Source organism: Agelaius tricolor, unplaced genomic scaffold (genome assembly GCF_023055355.1).
Source record: "Agelaius tricolor isolate 1412-34295 unplaced genomic scaffold, bAgeTri1.0.p SCAF_31, whole genome shotgun sequence".
NCBI lineage: Eukaryota > Metazoa > Chordata > Aves > Passeriformes > Icteridae > Agelaius > Agelaius tricolor.
The window spans coordinates 3119660-3142815 of record NW_027269291.1 but is presented as its reverse complement, the minus strand read 5'-3'; the positions used below and the strand labels follow the sequence as shown (position 1 = coordinate 3142815).

At 57.5% G+C, this 23156-nt stretch overlaps 1 protein-coding gene across 10 annotated transcripts; it reads left to right on the top strand.

The window, feature by feature from the left end:
- Positions 1-12: 12 nt before the first annotated feature.
- Positions 13-23145, top strand: STARD3 (StAR related lipid transfer domain containing 3). Of its 10 annotated transcripts, none has more exons than XM_071450735.1 (17): positions 13-142; positions 6639-6885; positions 10993-11070; positions 11263-11340; positions 11431-11484; positions 11578-11695; positions 12645-12740; positions 13809-13864; positions 14540-14632; positions 15771-15833; positions 16800-16895; positions 17765-17844; positions 18162-18266; positions 19387-19480; positions 21591-21976; positions 22023-22455; positions 22500-23145. In XM_071450735.1, the coding sequence occupies exons 2-15, from the start codon at positions 6673-6675 to the stop codon at positions 21693-21695; spliced, it is 1329 nt and encodes a 442-aa protein (XP_071306836.1). In that variant the 5' UTR covers positions 13-142; positions 6639-6672; the 3' UTR covers positions 21696-21976; positions 22023-22455; positions 22500-23145. The 10 variants fall into 10 exon arrangements, with proteins under 10 accessions (XP_071306836.1, XP_071306835.1, XP_071306831.1 ...); XM_071450734.1 differs by having other exon boundaries at positions 21591-22068; positions 22114-22455; XM_071450730.1 differs by having other exon boundaries at positions 21591-22274; positions 22410-22455.
- The last annotated feature ends 11 nt before the right edge of the window (positions 23146-23156 follow it).

Here is a 23156-nt window from a genome sequence, read left to right as displayed (position 1 = left end):
CTCCCGGCTTCCCCCCCCCCACGGCCGGCAATGGTCGCTGCCGGCGCAGCCTCGCTCTGGAGTTTCCCTTCCGGGGTCAGAGGTGGCGGCGGGCCCGGAAGCGGCGGCCGGCGGGACCCGGACCCGGCACCGGCACCGGGAGGTACCGGGGGGACACACGGGGGGACACTGGGACACGTCAGGGCGGGGGGGTCTCCGGTCCATTTCTGGCCCTGTTGGTGCCGGGCTCCGCTGACGCAGCCTCGGTGCCGCTCCCGGTAGCGGAGCCGCCGGTGGGAGCGGGACGGGACGGGGCTGGCACGGCGAGTCCCGGCCTCAGGCCCGGTTACCGGCACCAGGTCACATGGCTTGGGGAGGCCTCGGGCAGCACCGGGGCTCCGTTGGGGCCCCGGTCCCGGTCCCGGTCCCGGTCCCGTTATCCGCCGCTCCACGGGGTCCCGGCAGTCCCGGCAGCGAGACCCCGAGCGGGCCGAGCGGCGAGAACCGCTCCGGGTGTCTGACACCGGTGTCACCGCCCTGAACCTGCGGGGAACGGGAGTACCGGACCCGGGAGGGCTCCTTGGAGGGCAGAGGGGCTCGGTGTCCTCCCGGGGGTCCCGGTGTCCCCATAGGGTCTCAGTGTCTTCCTGGGGGTCCCGGTGTCCTCCCGGGGGTCCCGGTACTGCCCGGGCTCCGGGGGGCTCCGAGCGGGGCTGGGTCGGTGCGGGGGTCCCGGGCTCTTCCCGCGGCTCCGGGCAGGTGGAGGAGCCCCCGGGAGGAAGCGCCGGGACCACCCCGGGACCATTTGGCTGCGGGGAGGGGGCAGCGTGAACCCCCGAGGGTTCCAAATCCAGCCCCAAATCCCAGCCCTAAATCCTGACCGAAATCCTGCCCCACATCCAGCCCCAAATCCAACCCAAATCCAGCCCCACATCCCAACACATCCTGACCCACATCCAGCCCCAAATCCAGCCCAATCCAGCTCCATATCCTGACCAAAATCCCAGCCCAAGTCCAGCCCCGCATCCTGACCCAAATCCAGCCCCACATCCCAACCAAAAATTCCAACCCAAATCCAGCCCTCCATCCCAACACATCCCAACCAAAATTTCAACCCAAATCCAACCCCACATCCTGACCCAAATCCAGCCCCAAACCCATCCCAAATCCAGCCCCACATCCTGACCCAAACCCAGCCCAAATCCCGACTGAAATCCTGACCTAAATCCCACTCCAAATCCCGACCCCCATCCAGCCCATCCCAACCCCAATCCCGTTGTGAAAGGTCTCTCCCCACCCCCAGAACTGGGGGCTCCAAGCCCCAAAACCCCCAAATGTTGGGCTGGGCTGGGCTGTGCCTCCTGCTGCCTTTGGGATATAGTGAGGGGGAGCCCTAAATTTCACCCCAGATCTTTTAGGGACAATAGGGGATGCTGCAGGATCCCACAGCTGCCTCTGGGACAAAGCTGCATTTCCTGAGGTTCCCTGCAGTGCCAGGGGGGAACAGGTTCCTGGGGGGTCTCTCAGTGTCCTCCTGAGGTCTTGGTGTCCTCTTGGAGGGTCTCAGTGTCCCCCCAGGGTCTCAATGTCCTCTTGGGGGTCCTGGTGTCCTCCCAGGGGTCTCTCAGTGTCCTCCCAGGGTCTCAGTGTCCTCCTGAGGGTCTCAGTGTCCCCCCAGTGGTCCCCATGTCCCCACTTTGCCCTGAACCAACCCTTCCCCAGTGCTTTGCCCCGTTGGATCCTTCCCATGTTTTGTTGTTTTTTTTTTTGGTTGCAGTTTCAGTATCTGGGTTAAAATTGATCTTTTTTGGTGTTTTAGAAGGGCTCAGACACCCCTCAGTGCAGCAGGGGGGTCCCCATCCCTCTGCTCCTCCAGGCTCTGGGGTTTTGGGGTCACCCTGGGGGTGTTCCCAGCAGAGGGGACAGCAGAGGGGACAGCAGGAACTGTCACATGAGCCAGGGGGAAGCGTGGAAGGAGAAGTGGAGTCACGGGGTGGGAAAAGCTCCTCAGTGGGAGCTGGGTCATGAATGAGCCCCGGGGCTAAGGAGGGGCTCAGGGAGGGGGATTGGGGTGACAGGGTTGGGACATGCCTTGGCACTGCCACTGGGAATAATTCAGTGGCCAGGGTGCTGCTGCAACTGGGGTTTTGGGGTGCTGGCACTGGGTTTAGGGTGGTGGAACTGAGATGTGGTGGCACTGAGCTGATGGGGTTTTGGGGTGCTGGCACTGGATTGATGATGGTTTAGGGTGGTGGCACTGGGCTGTGGTGGCATGGGGCTGATGGGGTTTTGGGGTGCTGGCACTGGGCTGTGGTGGCACTGGGTTAATGGTGGTGGCTCAGGGCTGCTGGTGGCACTGGGCTGATGGGGTTTTGGGGTGCTGTACTGGATTAATGGTGGTTTAGGGTGGTGGCACTGGGCTCTGGTGGCATGGGGCTGATGGGTTTTGGGGTAGTGGCACTGGGCTGTGGTGGCACTGGGATGATGATGGCACTGGGCTGATTAGGTTTTGAGGTGGTAGCATTGGGTTGATGGTGGTGGCACTGGGTTAATGGTGGTAGCTCAGGGCTGCTGATGGCACTGGGCTGATGGGATTTTGGCGTGGTGGCACTGGTCTGTCACCTGAGGTGTCCCCTGGGTGTGATCTGTCACCCAGAATGTCCCCTGAGCTGTGATTTGTCACCCAGGGTGTCCCCCGGGGCTGTGATCTATGTCTTGGGGTGTCCCCCAGGCTGTGATTTGTCACTCAAGGTGTCCCCCCAGGCTGTATCTGCCTCACAGAATGTCCCCAGACTGTGATCTGTCACTTGGGGTGTCCCCTGGGCTGTGATGTGTCTCACACAATGTCCCCAGGCTGTGATGTGTCACTCAGGGTGTCCCCTGGGCTGTGATCTGTCACCCATCTGCCCCCCCAGCACTGTTTGCCCCTCCCTGGGAGGGAATCCTGGGATCATTCAGGCTGGAAAAGCCCCCCAGGATCATCAACCCTGTCATGGGTTAAGGTCTGTCATGCACAGCCCTGTCACCCCTGTCCCCAAGTGCCACACCCACACCATTTGTGACAACTCCCCCAACACCTGCAGAGCCCCCATTGTCCTTTCAGTGAATGAACCCCCCTGTGGGGGTTTTTCTTTTCTCCTTTCAGTGGATAAACACCCTGCCCCTCTCTGGGCACAGCTTGGGGCTTTTCCCTCTCATGCCATCCCTCATTGCTGGCCCCCACCAGGCCCTGCCAGAGTGGGATGTGGAGGATGCTGGAATGCATAATGGAGCAGAGCTCAATAATTCATCTGTCACCCAGGAACAGCCACGTTTCTGCACACCCAGCCCCTGCTCTGAGCTCTCAGCTGCCACAGGGAGCAGCTCCAGTGCAAGGGGGGGCTTGTCTGGGATTCACACATTCCTACTCTGCCCCATAATTCAGATTTTCCCTCGGGAATTGGATGGTTTGGGAACGTCCCAAACAGCCCAAACCCCCTTGGCAAGGCTGGGATTAATGATGAGCTGCACCGGGGTGCTCTGGTGTTGTGTCCCCATGTCCTGCCATGTCCCAACACCTCACTGTGACCCCTCCTGGCATCCCTGGAGCTTCTGCGGGTGATTTTAAAGCGCTGTGAAAGTCGGGGCGGGGCTGCCTAAGTGCAAATTGCTGTAGGAGGGGAGGAGGAGGCGGCGGCAGCCCCGGCCAGGGGGATTCATTATTTATCCCTCACAGATGTCCTTAACTTTTGTCACTTCCAGCCGGGCCCGGTGCAGGGAGTGGCTGATCCGAAGCGACAAGGATTCCAGCTCCTTCCCGAGCTCCTCTGAGAGGGAATAACAGGGATTTGACAGGAGTCCAGCTTTGTTCCCTTCCCAGCCCCTGCACTTCCCGGGGGTGGGATGCAAAAGCCGCTGGTTCAGGGATCCAAACTGGCCCAAACTGGGCTGTGCTCAGCTCCTGCAGGTGCTCCTGGCTGGCTGCACATCCCGTGGCATTTCCACTCCCCACAGGTCTGGGCACAGCCTTGTGACCTTTTTCCTTTTTCCATGGACTCTGCAGCCTGCTGGGTGTCACCAGTGGGATTTCAAAGCAGCTCACTGCTTTCAAACCTCACTGCTTTCAAACCTCATTGCTTCTAAACTTCACTGCTTTCAAACCTCACTGGTTCTTCCCAGCAGGCACAGAACTGCCAAGGCAGGAGCTCCCACCACGAGCAATCCAGGAGGATTTTTTTGGGAACATCCTTGAGCAGGGAAGGAGTTTGTGGCCGTGGCTGACAGATCCCTGGCCCGACCTGTTCCGTGTTTGTGTCCCCAGCCTGTCACCCTCCCTTCCCACAGGGGCCTCCTTGTGCTGCGCTGACGGAGAGGAAAAATCCCAGCACAATGGTTGGCAGGGCTGCAGGAAAACATCCCCGGCCTTCCAACACCTGACTCGTGCTGGGATCGTGTGCCTGGCACTGCCAGGCGGGGCAGGACACGGGGCAGCTCCTTCCCCAACACGGGGCAGCTCCTTCCTTAACATGGGGCAGCTCCTTCCCTACCATGGGGCAGCTCCTTCCCAACCTGGGGCAGCTCCTTCCTTAACATGGGGCAGCTCCTTCCTTAACATGGGGCAGCTCCTTCCCTACCATGGGGCAGCTCCTTCCTTAACCCAGGGCAACTTCTTCCCTACCATGGGGCAGCTCCTTCCCCAACATGGGGCAGCTCCTTCCCTACCATGGGGCAGCTCCTTCCCTACCATGGGGCAGCTCCTTCCCCAACATGGGGCAGCTCCTTCCCTACCATGGGGCAGCTCCTTCCCAACCTGGGGCAGCTCCTTCCTTAACATGGGGCAGCTCCTTCCCTACCATGGGGCAGCTCCTTCCCTACCATGGGGCAAGCTCCTTCCTTAACACAGGGCAGCTCCTTCCCTACCGTGGGGCAGCTCCTTCCTTAACATGGGGCAGCTCCTTCCCCAACATGGGGCAGCTCCTTCCCTACCGTGGGGCAGCTCCTTCCCTACCATGGGGCAGCTCCTTCCCTACCATGGGGCAGCTCCTTCCCCAGCACGGGGCAGCTCCTTCCCCAACATGGGGCAGCTCCTTCCCTAGCACTGGCACACAGAGCAGCTCCTTCCCTGCAGCCTCCCTGCCCCTGGACACGGGGCAGCTCCTTCCCGTCTCCTGGGAGATGGAGCAGCTCCTTCCCTAACACTGGAACATGGGGCAGCTCCTTCCCTAACATGGGGCAGCTCCTTCCCTGCCCCTGAGACATGGAGCAGCTCCTTCCCTGCTCCTGGGACACGGGGCAGGCTCTTTTTTGTCCCTTGGAGATGGAGCAGCTCCTTCCCTCCTTCCCTGCTGCCTCTCTGCCCCTAGGAGAGGGAGCAGCTCCTTCCCTGATCCTGGAACACAGAGCAGCTCCTTCCCTGCAGCCTCCCTGCCCCTGGGACATGGAACAGCTCCTTCCCTTACACTGGGACATGGAGCAGTTCCTTCCCTGCCCCAGGGACACAAAGCAGCTCCTTCCCTAACATGGGGCACCTCCTTCCCTGCTCCTGGAAGAGGGAGCAGCTCCTTCCCTGCTCCTGGAACACGAGGCTCCTTCCCTGCTCCTGAGAGATGGAGCAGCTCCTTCCCTGATCCTGGGACACAGCAGCTCCTTCCCTGCAGCCTCCCTGCCCCTGGGACATGGAGCAGCTCCTTCCCTGCTCCTGGGACACGGGGAGGCTCTTTTTTGTCTCTTGGAGATGGAGCAGCTCCTTCCCTGCCCCTGGAACATGGAGCAGCTCCTTCCCTGCTCCTGGACCATGGAGCAGCTCCTTCCCTGCCCCTGGAACATGGAGCAGCTCCTTCCCTGCTGCTCTGCCTGGCCCATCAGGCCCAGGGTTCTTTCCTGGCTCTGCAGGCTGGGATCTGTTCCAGTGGGATGCTCAGCTCCTGAGGCTTTGCCTTCCCTGCAGAGGGAAGGGTGGGGATGGCTCCATGATTTCAGGGAGTGCTCCCAACACATCCTCAGACCCCTTTTCCTCTGTCCACAGTGTCTCCATGGGCTTTGGGACCCATTTTTCTTCTTCCACAACATTTTCATGGGGTTTGGGGCCCCTTTTTCTTCTTCCACACATTTTCATGGGGTTTGCACCTCCTTTCCTGTGCCCACAGTGTCTCCATGGGCTTTGGGACCCCTTTTTCTTCTTCCACACCATTTTCATGGGGTTTGGGGCCCCTTTTTCTTTTTCCACAACATTTTCATGGGGTTTGCATCTCCTTTCCTGTGTCCACAGTGTCTCCATGGGGTTTGGGGCCCCTTTTTCTTCTTCCACACCATTTTCATGGGGTTTGCAGCTCCTTTCCATGCTACCTTGGTATCTCCATGAGCTTTGGAGCCCCTTTTCCTACTGCCATGGCATTACAGCATGGAAATACATATTCTTTAATATAAATTAGTATTAAAGCCCATCCAGTCCCACCCCTACCATGGCAGGGGGACACCTTCCACTATTCCAGGTTGCTCCAAGCTCCATCCAGCTTCACCTTGGACACTTCCATGGATCATGGGGCAGCCACAGCTTCTCTGGGCTCCTGTGCCACGGCCTGACCACCCTGCCAGGGATGATTTCTCCCAGGGATCCCATTTGCTCCTGCGATTATCAGGCCAGGAGCAGGGGTGTGACAAGCCCTCGGTGTGTCCTGCAGGTGACGCTGCCCTGGTGGCCGATGTCCCCGGAGGATGAGCAAGCCCACGGAGCTGCAGCACGACCTGGAACGAAGCCTCCCTGCCATCGCCTCCATCAGCTCCTCCCTCTCCCAGAGCCAGGGCTTCTCCCCCTATTTCCTCTCCCCGGAGAAGAGAAAAGCCATCTCCGATGTGAGGAGAACCTTCTGCCTCTTCGTCACCTTCGACCTGCTCTTCATCTCCCTGCTGTGGATCATCGAGCTCAATGTGAGTCGGAGGAAGCAAACCCGGGAATCTTTGCCCTTTTTAAACTCGGTTCCCTGCGTTAATTGCTCTGTTGTAGCACTCCTGGGACAGATCTTTGTTTGCTGTTCCCAGCGCTGGCCAAGGAGCCGCTGTTCTTTAATATCAACTAAAGTCCAGCTCGTTTCCTGCCCCGGGGCTTTGTCGGGGCTGCCCAGGGTTGTTAACACCTCCCTTTGTTGGGCTGTAACAAGATCCAGGGCCTCTGGAATCACCAAGTTGAGCCAAATTCCCCTCCTGCTCCCCTGGGTTTGCTGCCGCAGTGTTGTCAGAGCATCAGAGGAGCAGGGGAGGATCCTCCAGGGGCTTTGATCCCAAAATTCTGCTGCTAATCTCAGCTTTGGGAAGCTGGAGGTGCTGCTCCACCTCCCAAGGGACTGTTGAGGGGGTTGTGAGCGGTTTGCTTCTCTCCAAAGCAACTCACAAGCTGCCGTGTTTGCTCTGTGTTGCAATAACAGGGCAAATCCAGTTTATTTACCTCAGTCCCACCAAGTCCAAATCCCTCCCTGGGCTACATTTTGTTTTTATTTTCCCCTGAACCGGTCCTGGCTGGTTTCAGGTACTCCATGTCCTCCCCTGGAACACCGGGAGCAGAGATGAACAGATAGAACCCCCGAGCTCTGGGGCTGCATTTTATCAGCGCTGCATCCTGCTGCTGCTCCCTCAGCAGCTCTTATCTCTGCCCTCCTTATCTCTGGGTGTCTGCACTTACCAGGCTGCCCAGACCCTGCCCTGAGCCCCCCTGCTCCCCACCCCCTGTAGGAAAAACCATCTCCCAGCCAGCATTCCAGCCGTGCCGATGGTGTCCTGCCCGCCCACTTTGGACCCCGGCCCCCTGCCCTTGTCCCGGGGAGCTGCTGCAATTCCAAATTCCAGCCCCCAGGAGATAATCCCGGCTCGGTCACCAGGGTGATGCTGAGCGTGGGTGCTGCAGGTAGCCATTAATGAGTGACTAAGTGCTGATATTTGGGCCCCTGAGCTGAAATGCTGCATATTTAAATCCATTAGAGCAGCTTATTTGCCTGGTTATGAGGAGCAACGGTTTGATATCATGACTAATGCTTTTTTTTTTTGCTTTTTTTTCCCCCTTTTTTTATATCCTACCGTTTCCTTCGCTGTGAGATAAGCCCAGCAATTTGCCCCTCGTTAAAAGCAAACTGAGATTGTGCAGGCTGGGTGCTCTGAGAGCCAGGGAGATGCCTCAGGTGGTTCATCTGCCTGTGTTTAAGCTGAAAACACCTCTCAAAGTGTCTCATCCTTCCTGCAGCATCCTGTGGAGTCAGGAGGTGGGGATGAGGCCCTTGGTGGTCACTCAGCCAAGCTGGCCTGAGTCCCATGGCCACAGCCCAGCTTCCCCCCCTTCTTTTTGCCCCTTTGTTTTATATTTATAATTTTTATACGTTGTTTTATATTTATAATTTTATACATTGTTTTATATTTATCATTTTATACATTGTTTTATATTTATCATTTTATACATTTCTATTTCTATTTTTTGCCCCTTTGCTTTATATTTAAATATCCCAGACTGGGAGGGATCCCTTTCCAAAGGTTGCCTGTGCTGTCTTTGGAGTACCAGGACACTCCTCTGCTAGGGACTGGCACCACCAACTGTTCCTTACAGTCCATCCACCAGAAACACCAGAAACAACCCCAAAAATCCTCACCCAAAGCTTTCCCTCCCTTCCTGCAGCATCCCATGGAGCCACAGAGGGGGGGAAGAGGATTTTGGTGGCCACTCAGCCAAAACACTCCTAAAAAACCCCCACAAAAACCATCCTAAAACACCCCCAAAAAGCATCACCCTAAGTTTTTCCTGTGTCTCCTCCTTCCTGCAGCATCCCATGGAGCCACAGAGGGGGGGAAGGGGATTTTGGTGCCACTCAGCCAAAACATCCCCTAAAAATCCTCACCCAAAGCTTTCCCTCCCTTCCTGCAGCATCCCATGGAGCCACAGAGAGGGGGAAGAGGATTTTGATGGGAACTCAGCCAAAATACCCCCCAAAAGTCCTCACCCAAAGCTTTCCCTCCCTTCCTGCAGCATCCCATGGAGCCACAGAGAGGGGGAAGAGGATTTTGGTGGCCACTCAGCCAAGCTGGCCCAAGTCCTGTGGCCACAGCCCAGCTTCACCCCCCTCTTTTTGCCTCCCTGGCCCTGGGTTTGGAGCCAGAGCCCTGACCCACAGGGATCCTTTCCCAGTGGCTGCCCTTGGAGTGCCAGGACACCCTGGCTTGCCAAGGACTGGCCCCAGCTCCAGCAGCTGCTGGCTCTGCCAGCTCCCAGCCAGCTGGGCTGCATCCAAAGCCATAGCCTAAAGGTGAAGCATTTGTTCCAGTTACCTGAGCCCTCCACTTCCTCCCAGACAGCCATTCCAGCCTCCCAGGATTTATGGTGGCCAGAGGAGCAGGGCTGTCAGACCCTGGATTATCTCAGGATGAGTTTTTTCCACACTCCTGTCAATCCCAGGGTGGTTTTGCCTCTTGCAGCCTGGGCTGTGCATCCCCCTCTCCTCTCTCTTCTCCTTTTCCAGCATGTTTGATCCTGCTGCTTCCCTTCCTCCCTCAGATTTCCTGGAGCTCTGCTGTGAGCTGTGGGAAGCCAGCTGGAGGGAGAAGGGACCCCTCAGTGCTTTGCTTTTTAAATCCCCCCAGGTCCTCAGTGACCCTGGCAGCTCCCACAGGAAGATGTTCAGTGTGTCACTGAAGGCTCCTGAGGAACATTTTTCCTGTGCTTTTCCATTTTTTTTTTTCCCATGTTTTCTCCCATTCCTCTGGAATCTGCCACCTGGATGAGGTGGGCAGCAATGGCAGGTGACAGATTCCAGGCTGTGAGGGAAAGGTGGCACTGGCTGTGCTGAGCCAAGGATTTGGGTGTTGGAAATCCCCACTTAAAAACGTTTAATGTCCCTCCTGTCCCACCTAAAGGGTTCAATGTCCCTCCTGTCCCACCTAAATGTGTTTAATGTCCCTCCTGTCCCATCTAAATGATTCAATGTCCCTCCTATCCCACCTAAAGGGTTCAATGTCCCTCCTGTCCCACCTAAAGGTGTTTAATGTCCTTCCTGCACCACCTAAAGGTGTTTAATGTCCCTCCTGCACCACCTAAAGGTGTTCAATGTCCCTCCTGTCCCATCTAAAGGGTTCAATGTCCCTCCTGCACCACCCAAAGGTGTTCAATGTCCCTCCTGTCCCACCTAAAGGGTTCAATGTCCCTCCTGTCCCACCTAAAGGGTTCAATGTCCCTCCTGCACCACCTAAAGGGTTCAGTGTCCCTCCTGCACCACCTAAAGGTGTTCAATGTCCCTCCTGTCCCACCTAAAGGTGTTCAATGTCCCTCCTGTCCCACCTAAAGGTGTTCAATGTCCCTTCTGCCTCACCTAAAGGGTTCAATGTCCTTCCTGCATCACCTAAAGGTGTTCAATGTCCCTCCTGTCCCACCTAAAGGTGTTTAATGTCCTTCCTGCACCACCTAAAGGTGTTTAATGTCCCTCCTGCACCACCTAAAGGTGTTCAATGTCCCTCCTGTCCCATCTAAAGGGTTCAATGTCCCTCCTGCACCACCTAAAGGTGTTCAATGTCCCTCCTGTCCCACCTAAAGGTGTTCAATGTCCCTCCTGTCCCACCTAAAGGGTTCAATGTCCCTCCTGTCCCACCTAAAGGTGTTCAATGTCCCTCCTGTCCCGTCTAAAGGTGTTCAATGTCCCTCCTGTCCCACCTAAAGGTGTTCAATGTCCCTCCTGTCCCACCTAAATGTGTTTAATGTCCCTCCTGTCCCACCTGAAGGTGTTCAATGTCCCTCCTGTCCCACCTAAAGGTCCTCAATGTCCCTCCTGCCCTACCCATGCTCCTGGGGGGAACCTGGTGTGAATCCCTGTGAATCCTGGCACATCCCAGGCAGGAAATGTGCCATGGGATCCTCCCTGGTGCTGTGCTGCCAGAGGAGCCCACACTGGGCCTGTGGGACCATTTTTATTCCAGGTGCATTCCCTGACCTGGCCCTAACCCCGAGCTCTGCTCAGCTCCTTCTCCCATCAGTTTCTTATCAGCTTCCTGCTTCCCTGTCTCCCTCAGACCAAGGTGGGCATCAAGGAGAACCTGAAGGATGAAATCATCAACTACAAATTCAAGACCTCATTCTTTGATATCTTTGTGAGTATCTCAGCCTCCTGCAGGGCCCTGGAGCTCAGTGGGGCCGGGAGGGTTTGGGCTCTCCCCTTGCCCACCTCGGTGAATCCTCCTGGTGCAGCTTTCAGCCAGGAGCTGGCACCTGTCCCTGCCCTCCCAGCAGCTGGCAGAGGGACAGGGGCAGTGACTGCTGGTGCTGGCTGTTTGTGGTTGCAGCTCCTGGCTGTGTTTCGGTTCGTTGTGCTGCTCCTGGGCTACGCCGTCGTGCGCCTGCGCCACTGGTGGGTGATCGCGGTAAGGAGCCGGCCCAGCCTCTCCTCTGGGGGTTCTCCCTCTCCTCCTTGGCTTCTCAGGGATCTGAGCTCTGGCCACTTTATTTTTCAGGTCACCACATTGGTATCCAGTGCCTTCCTGATTGTCAAGGTCATCCTGTCTGAGGTTGGTTTTCCTGGAAGTCGCTTTGTGATTTCTCAGTGATGTTTTATTCCCTGTTTGGGTCATTCCTTGGGGTTTCTGCTTCTTTCCACACAGCTTCTGACCAAAGGGGCTTTTGGGTATTTGCTTCCCATTGTCTCATTTGTCATTGCTTGGCTGGAGACCTGGTTCCTGGATTTTAAAGTCCTAACTCAGGAAGCAGAAGAGGAACGATGTGAGTATTTTTGCTCCTCTCTGGTAAGAGTTGGACAAATCCAACCAGGCCTGCTCTGGCAGCACCTTGATCTGACATTTCTGGGAAAGGCTGGCTGGGATGGGAAGTGCCTGACTCAGATCTGTTATGGTCAACAAGTCCCTTCAGGGGTAGAAAATACCAGATTATAAAAAGCATCTTTTAATTGAGGGGAGAAAAAATGTGCCAGATTTCCCAATGGCTGGATCCTGCAGCCAGACATGCTGGAGACAGAGCTCAGCTCTGCATGGGAGAAAGTGTTTGGAAACAGGGAGGCAAATGCCAGGCAGAGTGTTGGACTCCCTGTCCCTGATATCTGTGTTTGGATCTGGCTGGAGCCCTTTCCAGAGGGGCTGCTGGAGTCACAGACACATTCTGTGGCACAGGGTGAAGGATGGGGTGTGAAATTCTGTGGTCTCTGAGGTCACACTGAGCAGAGATTGGGGCTGACCTCATGCTTCTCACATCACCCTGTGGCTTCCAGGGTCCTTCTAGGGAGCTTTGTCCCTCTCCCAGGAGTCACTGGCTGGGAAGTGACACCAAACATAAGAGGGACATTTGTCAGGCTGGGCTCAATCAGAAATGCTCTGACTGGAAAGCACCAGAGGATGTTTGGGTCTTGCAAGGAGGCTTTAGATTGAAAAATGATCAAGTGTTTAATGCCTCTATTGGATTAGGCTCAGGTTCCAAATTGCTTCCAGGGGAAGCTCTTATTTAATTAGATGTTTAATCGCCTTTGGATTATTTGACAGGCAGAAGAGCCCATTGATCTCCGGGGCAGATAAAACATCTCAGACAAAAGCTGAGGCAACAGGAGCTGAGGCTGGCTGGTGTCAGTGGGAAAAGACATGGGAAAAACAAAGAGGGTGTTTTGGCAGGGCTGGGGTCCCACAGCCTGCCAGGTGTTAAATCCTTGTGCTCCCATTCCCAGGGTTCCTGGCAGCCCAGGCTGCAGCCTCGAGGCCACTGCTGTACCCCAGAGCCCTCTCCGAGGGACAGTTCTACTCCCCACCCGAGTCCTTTGCAGGTAAGGTCACCTGTGCCATCACCTCACTTGCCATGCCCATCCCACCATGGAATTCCTCACCTCCATCATCTCTGGACAGAGCTCTGCCTGTTATCCCAACCACACCAGCCTTGGCAGAGCCTGACTCTGAAGGACAGGGTCCCCTCTCCTCTCTCTGTTCCTGCCCCTGGACAGGGGTGGCACTGCCACACTCTCCACATGGCAGCACCTTTTTATTGGTGCTGCCCTCATCCCTGCCAGCCTGGCTGCAGCTCCCTGGAGCACTGGAGCTTTGTGTGGGCTTGGGATTAAATGCTCTGAGCTGTGTGCTTGGGAAATGCTGCCCTGGGGTGAGGGCACAGGGGTGGGGATGAGGGCTGGTGGCACCAGAGAGCTCCTGACGTGGGAGGGGGACATCTCAGCTGGATTGTCCTGCTGTGCCTGACACTGGGGTGAGCTCAGCTCTCCAGAGCAGTTGTCCCAGTGGAGGTGACAGCCAGGATGAGCCCAGCTCTCCAGAGCAGTTTGTCCCAGTGTGGCTGACACAGGGATGAGCTCAGCCCTCTGGAATAGTTGTCCTGACACCCAGGACAAGCTCAGCCCTCTGGAACACTTTTCCTGCTGTAGCTGACACCCAGGATGAGCCAAGCCCTCTGGAACACTTTTCCTGCTGTAGCTGACACCCAGAACAAGCCCAGCTCTCTGGAACACTTTTCCCAGTGTAGCTGACACAGGGATGAGCTCAGCCCTCTGGAATATTTTTATTTTTCCCACTGTAGCTCACACCCAGGACAAGCCCAGCCCTCTGGAACACTTGTCCCAGTGTAGCTGACACCCAGGATGAGCCCAGCTCTCCAGAGCAGTTGTCCCAGTGTAGCTGGCACAGGGATGAGCTCAGCCCTCTGGAGCACTGTTCCTGGTACAGCTGACACCCAGGATGAGCTCAGCCCTCTGGAGCAGGTGTTCAGGGAGTCATCCTCACTGAGAGCCCTTCCTGCTGGATGAGGGACAGGGATCACAAGAAGGGAGGGAGGTGGTACCTGTGGGGTGTTCATTAACTCTGAGTTAATTGGTGCTTCCTTGTTGTAGGCTCAGACAACGAGTCTGATGAGGAAGGTGTGGGGAGGAAGGCCTTGACAACTCAGGTAAACAGGGCCTGGCCCTGCCCTCAGCTCCAGCTGATCTGGGGCTGTGGGAGTTTCCCCAGTCAGGTTTTGCTGCCCCCCATTCCAAACCCCTCAGCTGTGGGGACGTGTGGCTGAGTCCCCTCTGTGTCCCCACCCAAGAGGGGTCATCTGAGCCCCCCAGCTTTATCCCCCTTCCCCAGGGCTGTGTGTTCTCCCTGCAGCATCCCACAGGGATGTGTTCTGCCTGTCCCTTTCCCTTCCCCCTTCCATCCCTGCTCCTTTGGTCACATTCTGAGATGGGCATCACCTCACCTGTCCCCTTGGCTTGAGGGGTGGCCCCACAACCTGGCTGGCCACAGGCTTGGTGCCATTTTCCAAGAGATCCTGCTCCTGTTGTGGCTCCTCCAGGAAGGAAGCTGCACATCCCAGAGCCCTTTGCCTGCTGGAAACCCTCCTGTAAGGCAGGAGCCATCGGGAGCAGCTGGTGTGTGGATCCAAGCCAGGGCGGGGAGCGTGACTTGGAGCTCCAAAATGAGGCCTCTGTGACCCAAATTAAGAGATTTCTGATCCCCTTTCCCTCTGCCAGCCCAGGGAGGGGGGAGCAGCCTCACACACACACACATTCACACTCCTCAAGCTTCCTGCACGCCCAGCTAATGAAATCTAAAGGTAAAATCCTCCCTTTTTCCCCAGGAAAAGGAGTATGTCCGACAAGGCAAAGAGGCCATGGAGGTTGTGGACCAAATCCTTGCCCAGGAGGAGAACTGGAAGTTCGAGAAAAACAATGCAAGTGTGGTTTTTTTTCCTCCCCAGCTGGCAGAGGGCATGGATGGCTTAGCAAAAACCAGGACAAACGAGGCTTTGGAAACCTCCTTGCGCCATGAAAAATTAACAAGCGTTACAATTACCTGATTGAATTAGGAATCTATTCCAGTTCAGTTAAATGTAAAATCCCCCTCTTATTTAATTAGACCTTTAATTGCCTTGCAGTTTGACAGGAGAGAGCCCTTCCCTCCTCCCTCTGTCCGGAGGGAGGGCAGGGGTGGCCAGGTCACCTTTGGGATGCAGAACCATGGGAAGGAGCAGGGGAAGGTTGGTCCCACAGCTCCAGTCCTGCCCTTGTTCCATGATCAGGTGCCTTTGAGCCTGCTGGGGGCCCAAACTGGAGTCTTGGCCCATGTGGGGCACTAACTTTTCTTCCCATACCCAAAGCCCCTTCCCCAGCACCTGGGACCTGGGGTGTGAATTTGGGATGTGGCTCTGCCTACTCCAGACTTTTCTGGGGTGCACAGAGCTCTTTTTTCTCTCTGAAGAGCGGAGAGAAAGAGGAGGGGTTTGCCCCCCAAACCCAACCTTGTTTCACAAGGTTCAAACACAACTGGGGGGTGTGAATCCTGCAAACTGCTGTCTCATCTGGTGTTTCAAATTCCCCTGTCAAGTGATCCTTTGTCTGATGCCAAACTAGCTGGGCAGATTGTTTTCTTTTTCCAAAGGGGGATGGATTTAAATAGACTAATCAGAGTTTAACACAGGGCTAATGATGAAAGGTTTTCATCTGCCCATCCCCAGCCCCTCCAGGGAGGCTCCTCTCAGCCATAGGTAACACCAGCAGCCCTGGCAGCAAAACCCTTTTGCACCCCAGTGCTGCTACAAAGAGAATGTGACCTTGACGTGGGGTTTGCAGCCTGGCACGGGGTGGATTCTTTTTCTGTCTCATCCCTGCTGCCTCTCTGGATATTGTTTTGTTGATGGAAATTTAGGCATGGCCAACTGAAATGTGCCCGGGGCGGTTTCTGTGCTGAGGTCGCTGCTTGGTGTGGGGAGTAGGGGATGACAGGAGCCTCAGAGTTTTAGCAAACTTCACCCTAAATAGAAATGATCCCTTTTTACTGAGAAAAACACAACTTTCTCATCTCTTGCACAGGACTTTGGTGATGTTGTTTACACTTTTGAAATCCCTTTCCACGGCAAGACCTTTATTTTAAAGGTAAGAACATCCTCGGGCCCATTCCTTGCTCTCTTTGGCACGGGGGAAGAGCCACAGCTCAGCTTTCAGCACAGGTCAGGCTGCAGAACACGCTCCCTGTGCTTGAGACAGATGAACAGCACTGGGGAATCTCTCCAGGAAAACCCCTTGGCCAGCAGACAAACTCCCCAGTAAATATCCAAGGCCCCAGACTCCGCTGGTAGAATCGGGAGCAGGTGACTGCAAGAGTCGCTTCCAACCTCAGCATCTCGGACTAATCTGACCAAGGAGGCTAATTGGAACTAATTGCCAGCAAGGCCAGGGCTGAGTGTGCCTCTGCTGCTGCCTGGCACGGGGCAGAGCAGCTCAGAAGTGCCTTGCTCTGTGCCCTCTCCCAAGCTGGAGTGGCTTGGCTGGGAACCACGTTTTAATGAAGCGTCGGTGCTGCCGTGGCTTTTCTTTGTTCCAGTGCATATGTTGCCTCGCTGGCAGGAGCTGCCAGTGGAGCAGCTCTGTGCTCACCAGCAAAAGCTGGATGGTCCCACTTTGCTGCATGAACTGTTTGCCTCTGAAGATCCCTGCTCCCGTGGGGACTGGGGGGGAATGGAATGGGTGCTGTGTGTGCTGGAGCTTGGAATGGCTTGGGAAAAAAAAAAACCACAAAACAGTCAAAAATGCAACTTCTCAAAGCAATGGTGCATGGGGAGCTGCTGAGCGTGGGAGAGGGGCAGACAGGCAGAGCTCAGTGGCTCCCAAATCCTGAGGTCTGTGTATCCTTCTTGACCCCACGTGTGCCCTCCAGGCCCCTGGGAGCTCTGGGACAGAGGGATGACAGCCATGGCTTTGCATGCAGGGGAGCCAGGCTGGCCTCACCCCTCCCCTCACCTGTATTCCCATTTGTCCTTTGTGTTTTACCCTGTTTTCCTTAAAAATAATCCCCCCAAGGGGAGCAGAGGGTCTGGCTGACTGCTCTGGCTGTGTCCTCAGGCTTTCCTGCAGTGCTCCCCTGAAATGGTTTACCAGGAGGTGATTCTGCAGCCCGAGAAGATGATCCTGTGGAACAGAACAGTGGCAGCTTGCCAGGTGAGCGTGCTGGACAAAGATGGCTTAATCACAGGAGCTCCTTGGAGCGGAGAGAGCTGGAGCTTCCCCATCCAGCACAGGCTGCTGGCAGGGCTGGAGCCGAGCTGGATCCCAGGCACCGAGGCGTTAAATCTCCGCCGCTCATCCGTGCGCTCCAGCCGGCTGCACGCCTGGGCCCGGCCAAGAGCCCGAGAGGTGGGCAGGGACAGGGGCCAGGGCTGAGCCAGACCTGCTGGGAGGGGTCTGAGCCTCGTAGAGGGGAGCTGGAGGTGACACCTGTGCCCCCAAAAACTCAGGAGATGAACCCACGTACAAACCGCTCATCGCCCTCTGCCTCAAAAGATCGGTGCTTGGAGGCACAATGTGAGCAAATCCCCCTTCTTTTGAGAGAGGTGGGCAGGGACAGGGGCCAGGACTGAGCCAGACCTGCTGGGGGGGGTTTGAGCCTCATAGAGGAGAGCTGGAAGTGGCACCTGTGCCCCCCAAAAACTCACAAGCCAAATCCATGCACGCACTCCTCGTTGCCCTCTGCTCCAAAAGATCAGATCCTGGTGCTGATTTAGGGGAGGGGCTGTATCCTCTTGGTGTGCAGGCTTGGAGGCACAATCTGAGCAAATCTCCCTTCTTTTGAGAGGTGGGCAGGGACAGGGGCCAGGGCTGAGCCAGACCTGCTGAGGGGATCTAAGCCTTGTGGAGAGGAACTCGGGAGATGAAACCACGCACGCACCGCTCGTCACCCTCTGCCCCAAAAGATCCGATCCCGGTGCTGATTTATGGGAGGGGCTGCATCCTCTTGGCACGTGCAGGCTTGGAGGCACAATCTGAGCAAATCTCCTTTCTTTTGATTTATTTCCCCTGCCCTTTTCCAGATCTTGCAGCGGGTTGAGGACAACACGATCGTCTCATACGACGTGGCGGCCGGAGCTGCTGGTGGGGTGGTGTCCCCAAGGTCAGTTCATCCCACACTGCCCCTAAACACCCCCCAAACCATGGGGAGACCCCTCTGGGAATGCTCTGAGCTGCTGGTGTCACCGTGGTAGGGCTGCTTGGCTGTGCAGGTAACGCTCCCAAGTGTGAGCAGCCCCTGAAATTTCTTCTTGGCAGGATTCTCCCAGCTCCAAACCTCGCTCAGTCGGGCTCCCAGATACCTCGGCTGTGCCTCCCTGTGTTGACACAGCCCTGCCCCAGCCTCTCCCAGCAGCCCAAAGAGAGGCATCTGCCCCCCTCCACGTCCCTGCTGTGTTTTTAAGGCCTTTCTTTGTGCAGGGATTTTGTGAACGTGCGTCGGATCGAGAGGAGGAGAGACAGGTACGTGTCCTCAGGGATGTCGACCACGCACAGCCTGAAGCCTCCGCTCTCCAAGTACGTCAGGTGAGAGGCAGGTGCTGTTTTTTCAGCTGGGATCACGCACTTCTCCAGAGCTCCAAGCTTCACTGCAAGCCCTGCTGCCTTGCTGGCAGGATTTGCAGGAAGCTGAGCTATTTGTGGAGCTGAACCTCGCTTCCCTTGTTCGTCTCCTTTTGTTCGAGAAACTCTCTGTGCTGTCAGCAGTGCTGGGGCGTTTCCCAGCTCAGGGGAGTGGAGGTGCTGACCAGTAACAAACTCTATCCCAGTCCCACATCCTGTTTATGTAACAGTTAATTCCCAAACAGGGTTTTCTGAGGGGCAGTAAACAGCTGGATGTGGCTCTGAGCCTCTCACATGCCTTTTGCTCTTCATCAACTGAATTTGAGGCATTGAGGGATGAAACGAGGATGGAGCAGCTCCTAAAATCTCAGCAGGGCTTTGGCCTCTCCCCTTCCAAAGGGACAGGCTGGTGATGGATCCCAGCAGGGTCAGGCTCATCAGACAAGGACTCCTTGTTCCTGCCAGAGCCCAGCTGTGCTGCTGCACACTCCGACTTCGGTTTTCTCAATAATCTGGTTAAAGTAATTGACATTTTATCTCAGAGCTGTTGGAGCTGCCTCAGTCTATTTAGGAACTGGGGACTTCAGGGCCTGGAAAAATCCTTTAAAGAAGGCACACAGCAAAAATAGCGTGTTCTGAAGAGGGAAGGGAAATCTGTATTTGGGCTGTGTGTGCACAGCTCCCGTCTCAGAGACAGATCAGATGGTGCTGAGAAGGATCTGGGGGCTGGAGTGATAAGTGCTGAGCCTGTCCTGAGCACGCAGAGCTTCTTGGGACCTCTTGTTTGCTCCCAGGGTTGTGCCTGGGAAAGCTTCCCATGAGGAACAGCTGGCACAGTGCAGAGGCAGAGCTGCTGCTCCACCAGCAGCCCTGGCACTGGCACTGCCAAGGCACCTGTGGGAAAGCTGCCCTGCCGTGCTGGCTCGTGCACCTGGAGCCAAGGCACACACCTTCCCAGGCTCCCAGCATCTGCTCCTGCCCCACTGGGCTCTGGATTTTGCTGCCAGGCTCAGCTCCATGTGGTGCATCCACAGAGAATCCCAGCCAGAATTCCAGCCTGACCCTCTTGGCTTTTCCTGCACAGGGGTGAGAATGGACCTGGAGGATTCATCGTGCTGAAATGTCCCAGCAATGCCAAGGTCTGCACCTTCATCTGGATCCTCAACACAGATCTGAAGGTAAAAGGCAGTTCCTGGGTGAGGCAGCTGAGTCCCATCCCCAGCACAGCCCAAGGCCCTGCTCCAGCATCCCAGCAGCCACACAAGTGCCCCCTTAGCAAGCACTGCCCTGAAGGGACTCAGGTTTGGCAAGTGGGGGGGTTAAACTCCTCCAAAATCCCCCTCCTTTCCCAGTGGGAGTTTGGGAAGCTCTTCCTTATTTCAGGTCTTACTTAGGGGTGTCACTTCTGACGGGTGAGAGGAGTTTTTAATCCTCCTTGCTGACCAAACCCGCTTTGAAGCAACTTTTGTGCCGAGAACACTTTGGAGTGGCTCCATAACCCCCTGGCACGACCACAACCGCCCCAAATCCCCCCTCCCCGGGGGAGGAAGGAGCTGCCCCAGCTCCGGAGCTGTTTGTGGAGCTGCCTGCCCTTGCCGGTGTCCCGGCAGAGCACGGAGGGACCGGGGCGGATGCGGGAGCGGGAGCGGAGCTGGCCCCGTTCCTTCCTCCGCCGAGGGTTGGCGTGGTAACGGCGCTGCCGCAGCAGCAGCAGCAGCACAAAGGCTCCATTCATTCATCCCTCGGCTGTGCTGCAGCGCTGCTGCCCCCTCCTCTCTTCTCCCCTCCCCTCCCCTCCCACGGCCCCTTCCCCTCCCCCTGAGCCCAGCCAAACGCTTCGGGAAAAGGTTTGGGAAGGGCCCAGAGCAGGATGGAGCGGATCCTGCCCACCCTGGTTGTGCCCAGGGATGTTTTCCTCCCCTCGGGGATGTGTTTCCCTCCCGTGGATCCCGTGCCCATCACGGTTTTGGGGCAGGGGGATGGATAACAACCCCCCCGTGGTGGGGCTCGGCAAGAAAAGAGGTTCCTTGTCCTTGTGCTTGTGCCGGCGCCGCCCCCGCCGTGGAAGGAATGCCGAGCTATTAATAACCCCCAAGTGCTCCCAGCGCCTTCCCCAGGGGCTCTGCCAGCCCAGCCCGGACCCCTCGGCAGCTCCCGGCTCTTCCCTTTGGCCCTGGCCGAGTATTTATAGCCCGTGGCTCATCCCTGCCTGCTCCTCGGGGCAGGGAGCATCCCGCCCGTGTGTTTGTGGGTGTGAAACGGCCCCTGGGACAGCGGCCTCGCACTTTTCCTGCCCCTGATCCGAGGGAAAACCCCTCTCCAGAGGGAAAACCCCCCTCCAGAGGGAAAACCCCCCCTCCAGGAAAAGATCTGTGCTGGACCACCGCAATCCCAGGGCAGGGGAGTGTCCTGTGCCTGCCCGACCCTCGGGATCGTTCTCCACTCATCCCTCCGTGCCAGTTCCCAGCCCTGCCTCAGCTCCCTCCCCCCCAGAGCCAAGGATTATTATTTTATTTTTTTTTCGTGGATCTCCCACCTCGGAGCCGAGGCCGAGGCGGTTGGGGGGGGGGGGGGGGGGGTGAGTCGTGCAGGGCTTTTTTAGAGGAATCCAAGCACGTTGCGGTTCCTCCCCCGGATCGGAGCGGATCGGAGCTCCCCGGGAGCCGCAGCTCCGCCCAGCGGTGCTCCTGCAGCCCTGGGGCCTCTGGGGTGGGGAGGGATGGGATGGGATGGGGTGGGATGGGGGCAGAGCCCAGCCCCGACCCTCATTCGTGGCTTCCTGCATCCCTGGAATGAGATGGGATGGGACAGGATGGGGTGGGAAGGGATGGGATGGGGGCAGAGCCCAGTCCTACCCCTCATTTGTGGCTCCTGCATCCCTGGATCCCTCTGGGGTGGGACAGGGTGGGATGGGGTGGGGTGGGATGGAGTTTAGTGGGGGATAGAGCCCAGCCCCAGCCCTGATTCGTGGCTCCTGCATCCCTGGAACAGGATGGGATGGAATAGAATGGGACAGGGGAGAGCCCCCAGCCCAGCCCTTGCTCATGGCCTTATGTCCCCATCCCTGGAACCCCCCAGGATGGGACAGGGGACATCCCCCAGCCCAGCCCTCACCTCTGCCCCTGAAGCCCCCAGCCCCAAATCCTGGAACACCCTGGAGCGGGATGGGACCAACCCCCAGCCCTCATTCATGGCTCTGTGTCCCTGCAGCCCCCTAGGGTGAGACGGGGACAATCCCCAGCTCCAAATGGTCCCTCAGGTCCCTGTGTCCCTGTCCTGTGTCCCCAGGGTCGCCTGCCCAGGTACCTGATCCACCAGAGCCTGGCTGCCACCATGTTCGAGTTCGCCTTCCACCTGCGCCAGCGCGTGGCCGAGCTCTGCCCCAAGCCCTGAGGACCTTCCAGAACCTTCTCTGCTCTCTGGCCATGGGGACAGGACCCTGCACCCCCCCAGGCGAGGAGGGGTCCCCCCACTACCAGCCAGGGAGACTCAACCTCTCCTCCCACCTCGGTTCCCCCCATGCTCAGGGGGGCCTGGACCTGACTGTTCTGTGCCAAATCCCTGCCCTGGGGGCCGGGCAGGGCCCCCCCTCCCCAAAAATGGGTTGGGGGCTCAGCTGGCACCCCCAGATTGCTGTCACTGGCACCCCCAGATTGGTGTCATGGCATCCCCAGGTTGGTGTCACTGGCAGCCCCAGGTTGGTGTCAATGGCAGCCCCAGGTTGGTGTCACTGGCACCCCCAGATTGGTGTCAATGGCAGCCCCAGGTTGGTGTCACTGGCACCCCCAGATTGGTGTCGTGGCACCCCCAGGTTGGTGTCACTGGCACCCCCAGGTTGGTGTCAATGGCAGCCCCAGGTTGGTGTCACTGGCAGCCCCAGATTGGTGTCAATGGCACCCCCAGATTGGTGTCACAGGCACCCCCAGGTTGGTGTCAATGGCACCCCCAGATTGGTGTCAATGGCAGCCCCAGGTTGGGTCACTGGCACCCCCAGGTTGGTGTCACTGGCACCCCCCGTTTGCTGTCACTGGCACCCCCAGGTTGGTGTCACTGGCACCCCCAGGTTGGGTCACTGGCACCCCAGGTTGGTGTCACTGGCACCCCCAGGTTGGTGTCACTGGCACCCCCAGATTGGTGTCACTGGCAGCCCCAGGTTGGGTCACTGGCACCCCAGGTTGGTGTCACTGGCACCCCCAGGTTGGTGTCACTGGCACCCCCAGATTGGTGTCACTGGCACCCCCCGTTTGCTGTCACTGGCACCCCCAGGTTGGTGTCAATGGCACCCCCAGATTGCTGTCACTGGCACCCCCCGTTTGCTGTCACTGCTCCCCAGTTCCGTGAGGAAGAGGGGACAGAGGTGGTGGCCGTGTCACAGCTGAGCCCTGTGCCAGGCTCACCGGGTCAAGGCACAATTTGTGACCCCCCCCCCCCACCCCGGTGCCACCACTGGGGACCCCCCAAATCTCCCCTTGGCTCTGGCTGAGCCCCCTCCTTCCTTCCCAAAGCTGCAGCTCCGGGCGGAGCCAGCGCGGGATTTGCCTTAAGCAGAGACTTTGCTCCTTTTTGGGGGTGCACGGGGGGGTGTTGGGGGTGGGGGTGCGTGGGGGGGTGCGGGGGTGGCTGCAGCTCCTCCTCTACCTGTGAGCTCCGTGTGAGCTCCGTGTGCTGCTCTAAAAACAGCAGCAGCAGCAGCAGCAGCAGTGTGGGGGCTGTGCTGGGGAGGGGGGCACCCACAGCCCCCCCCCAGGGCTCTCTGCACCCCCCTGAGGGTCTGGGGGGGTCCAGACCCCCCGACCCCCCCCCAAATTTGTGGGGGATGAATTAAAGCCTTGCACTGTTTGCAGGTTTGTGTTT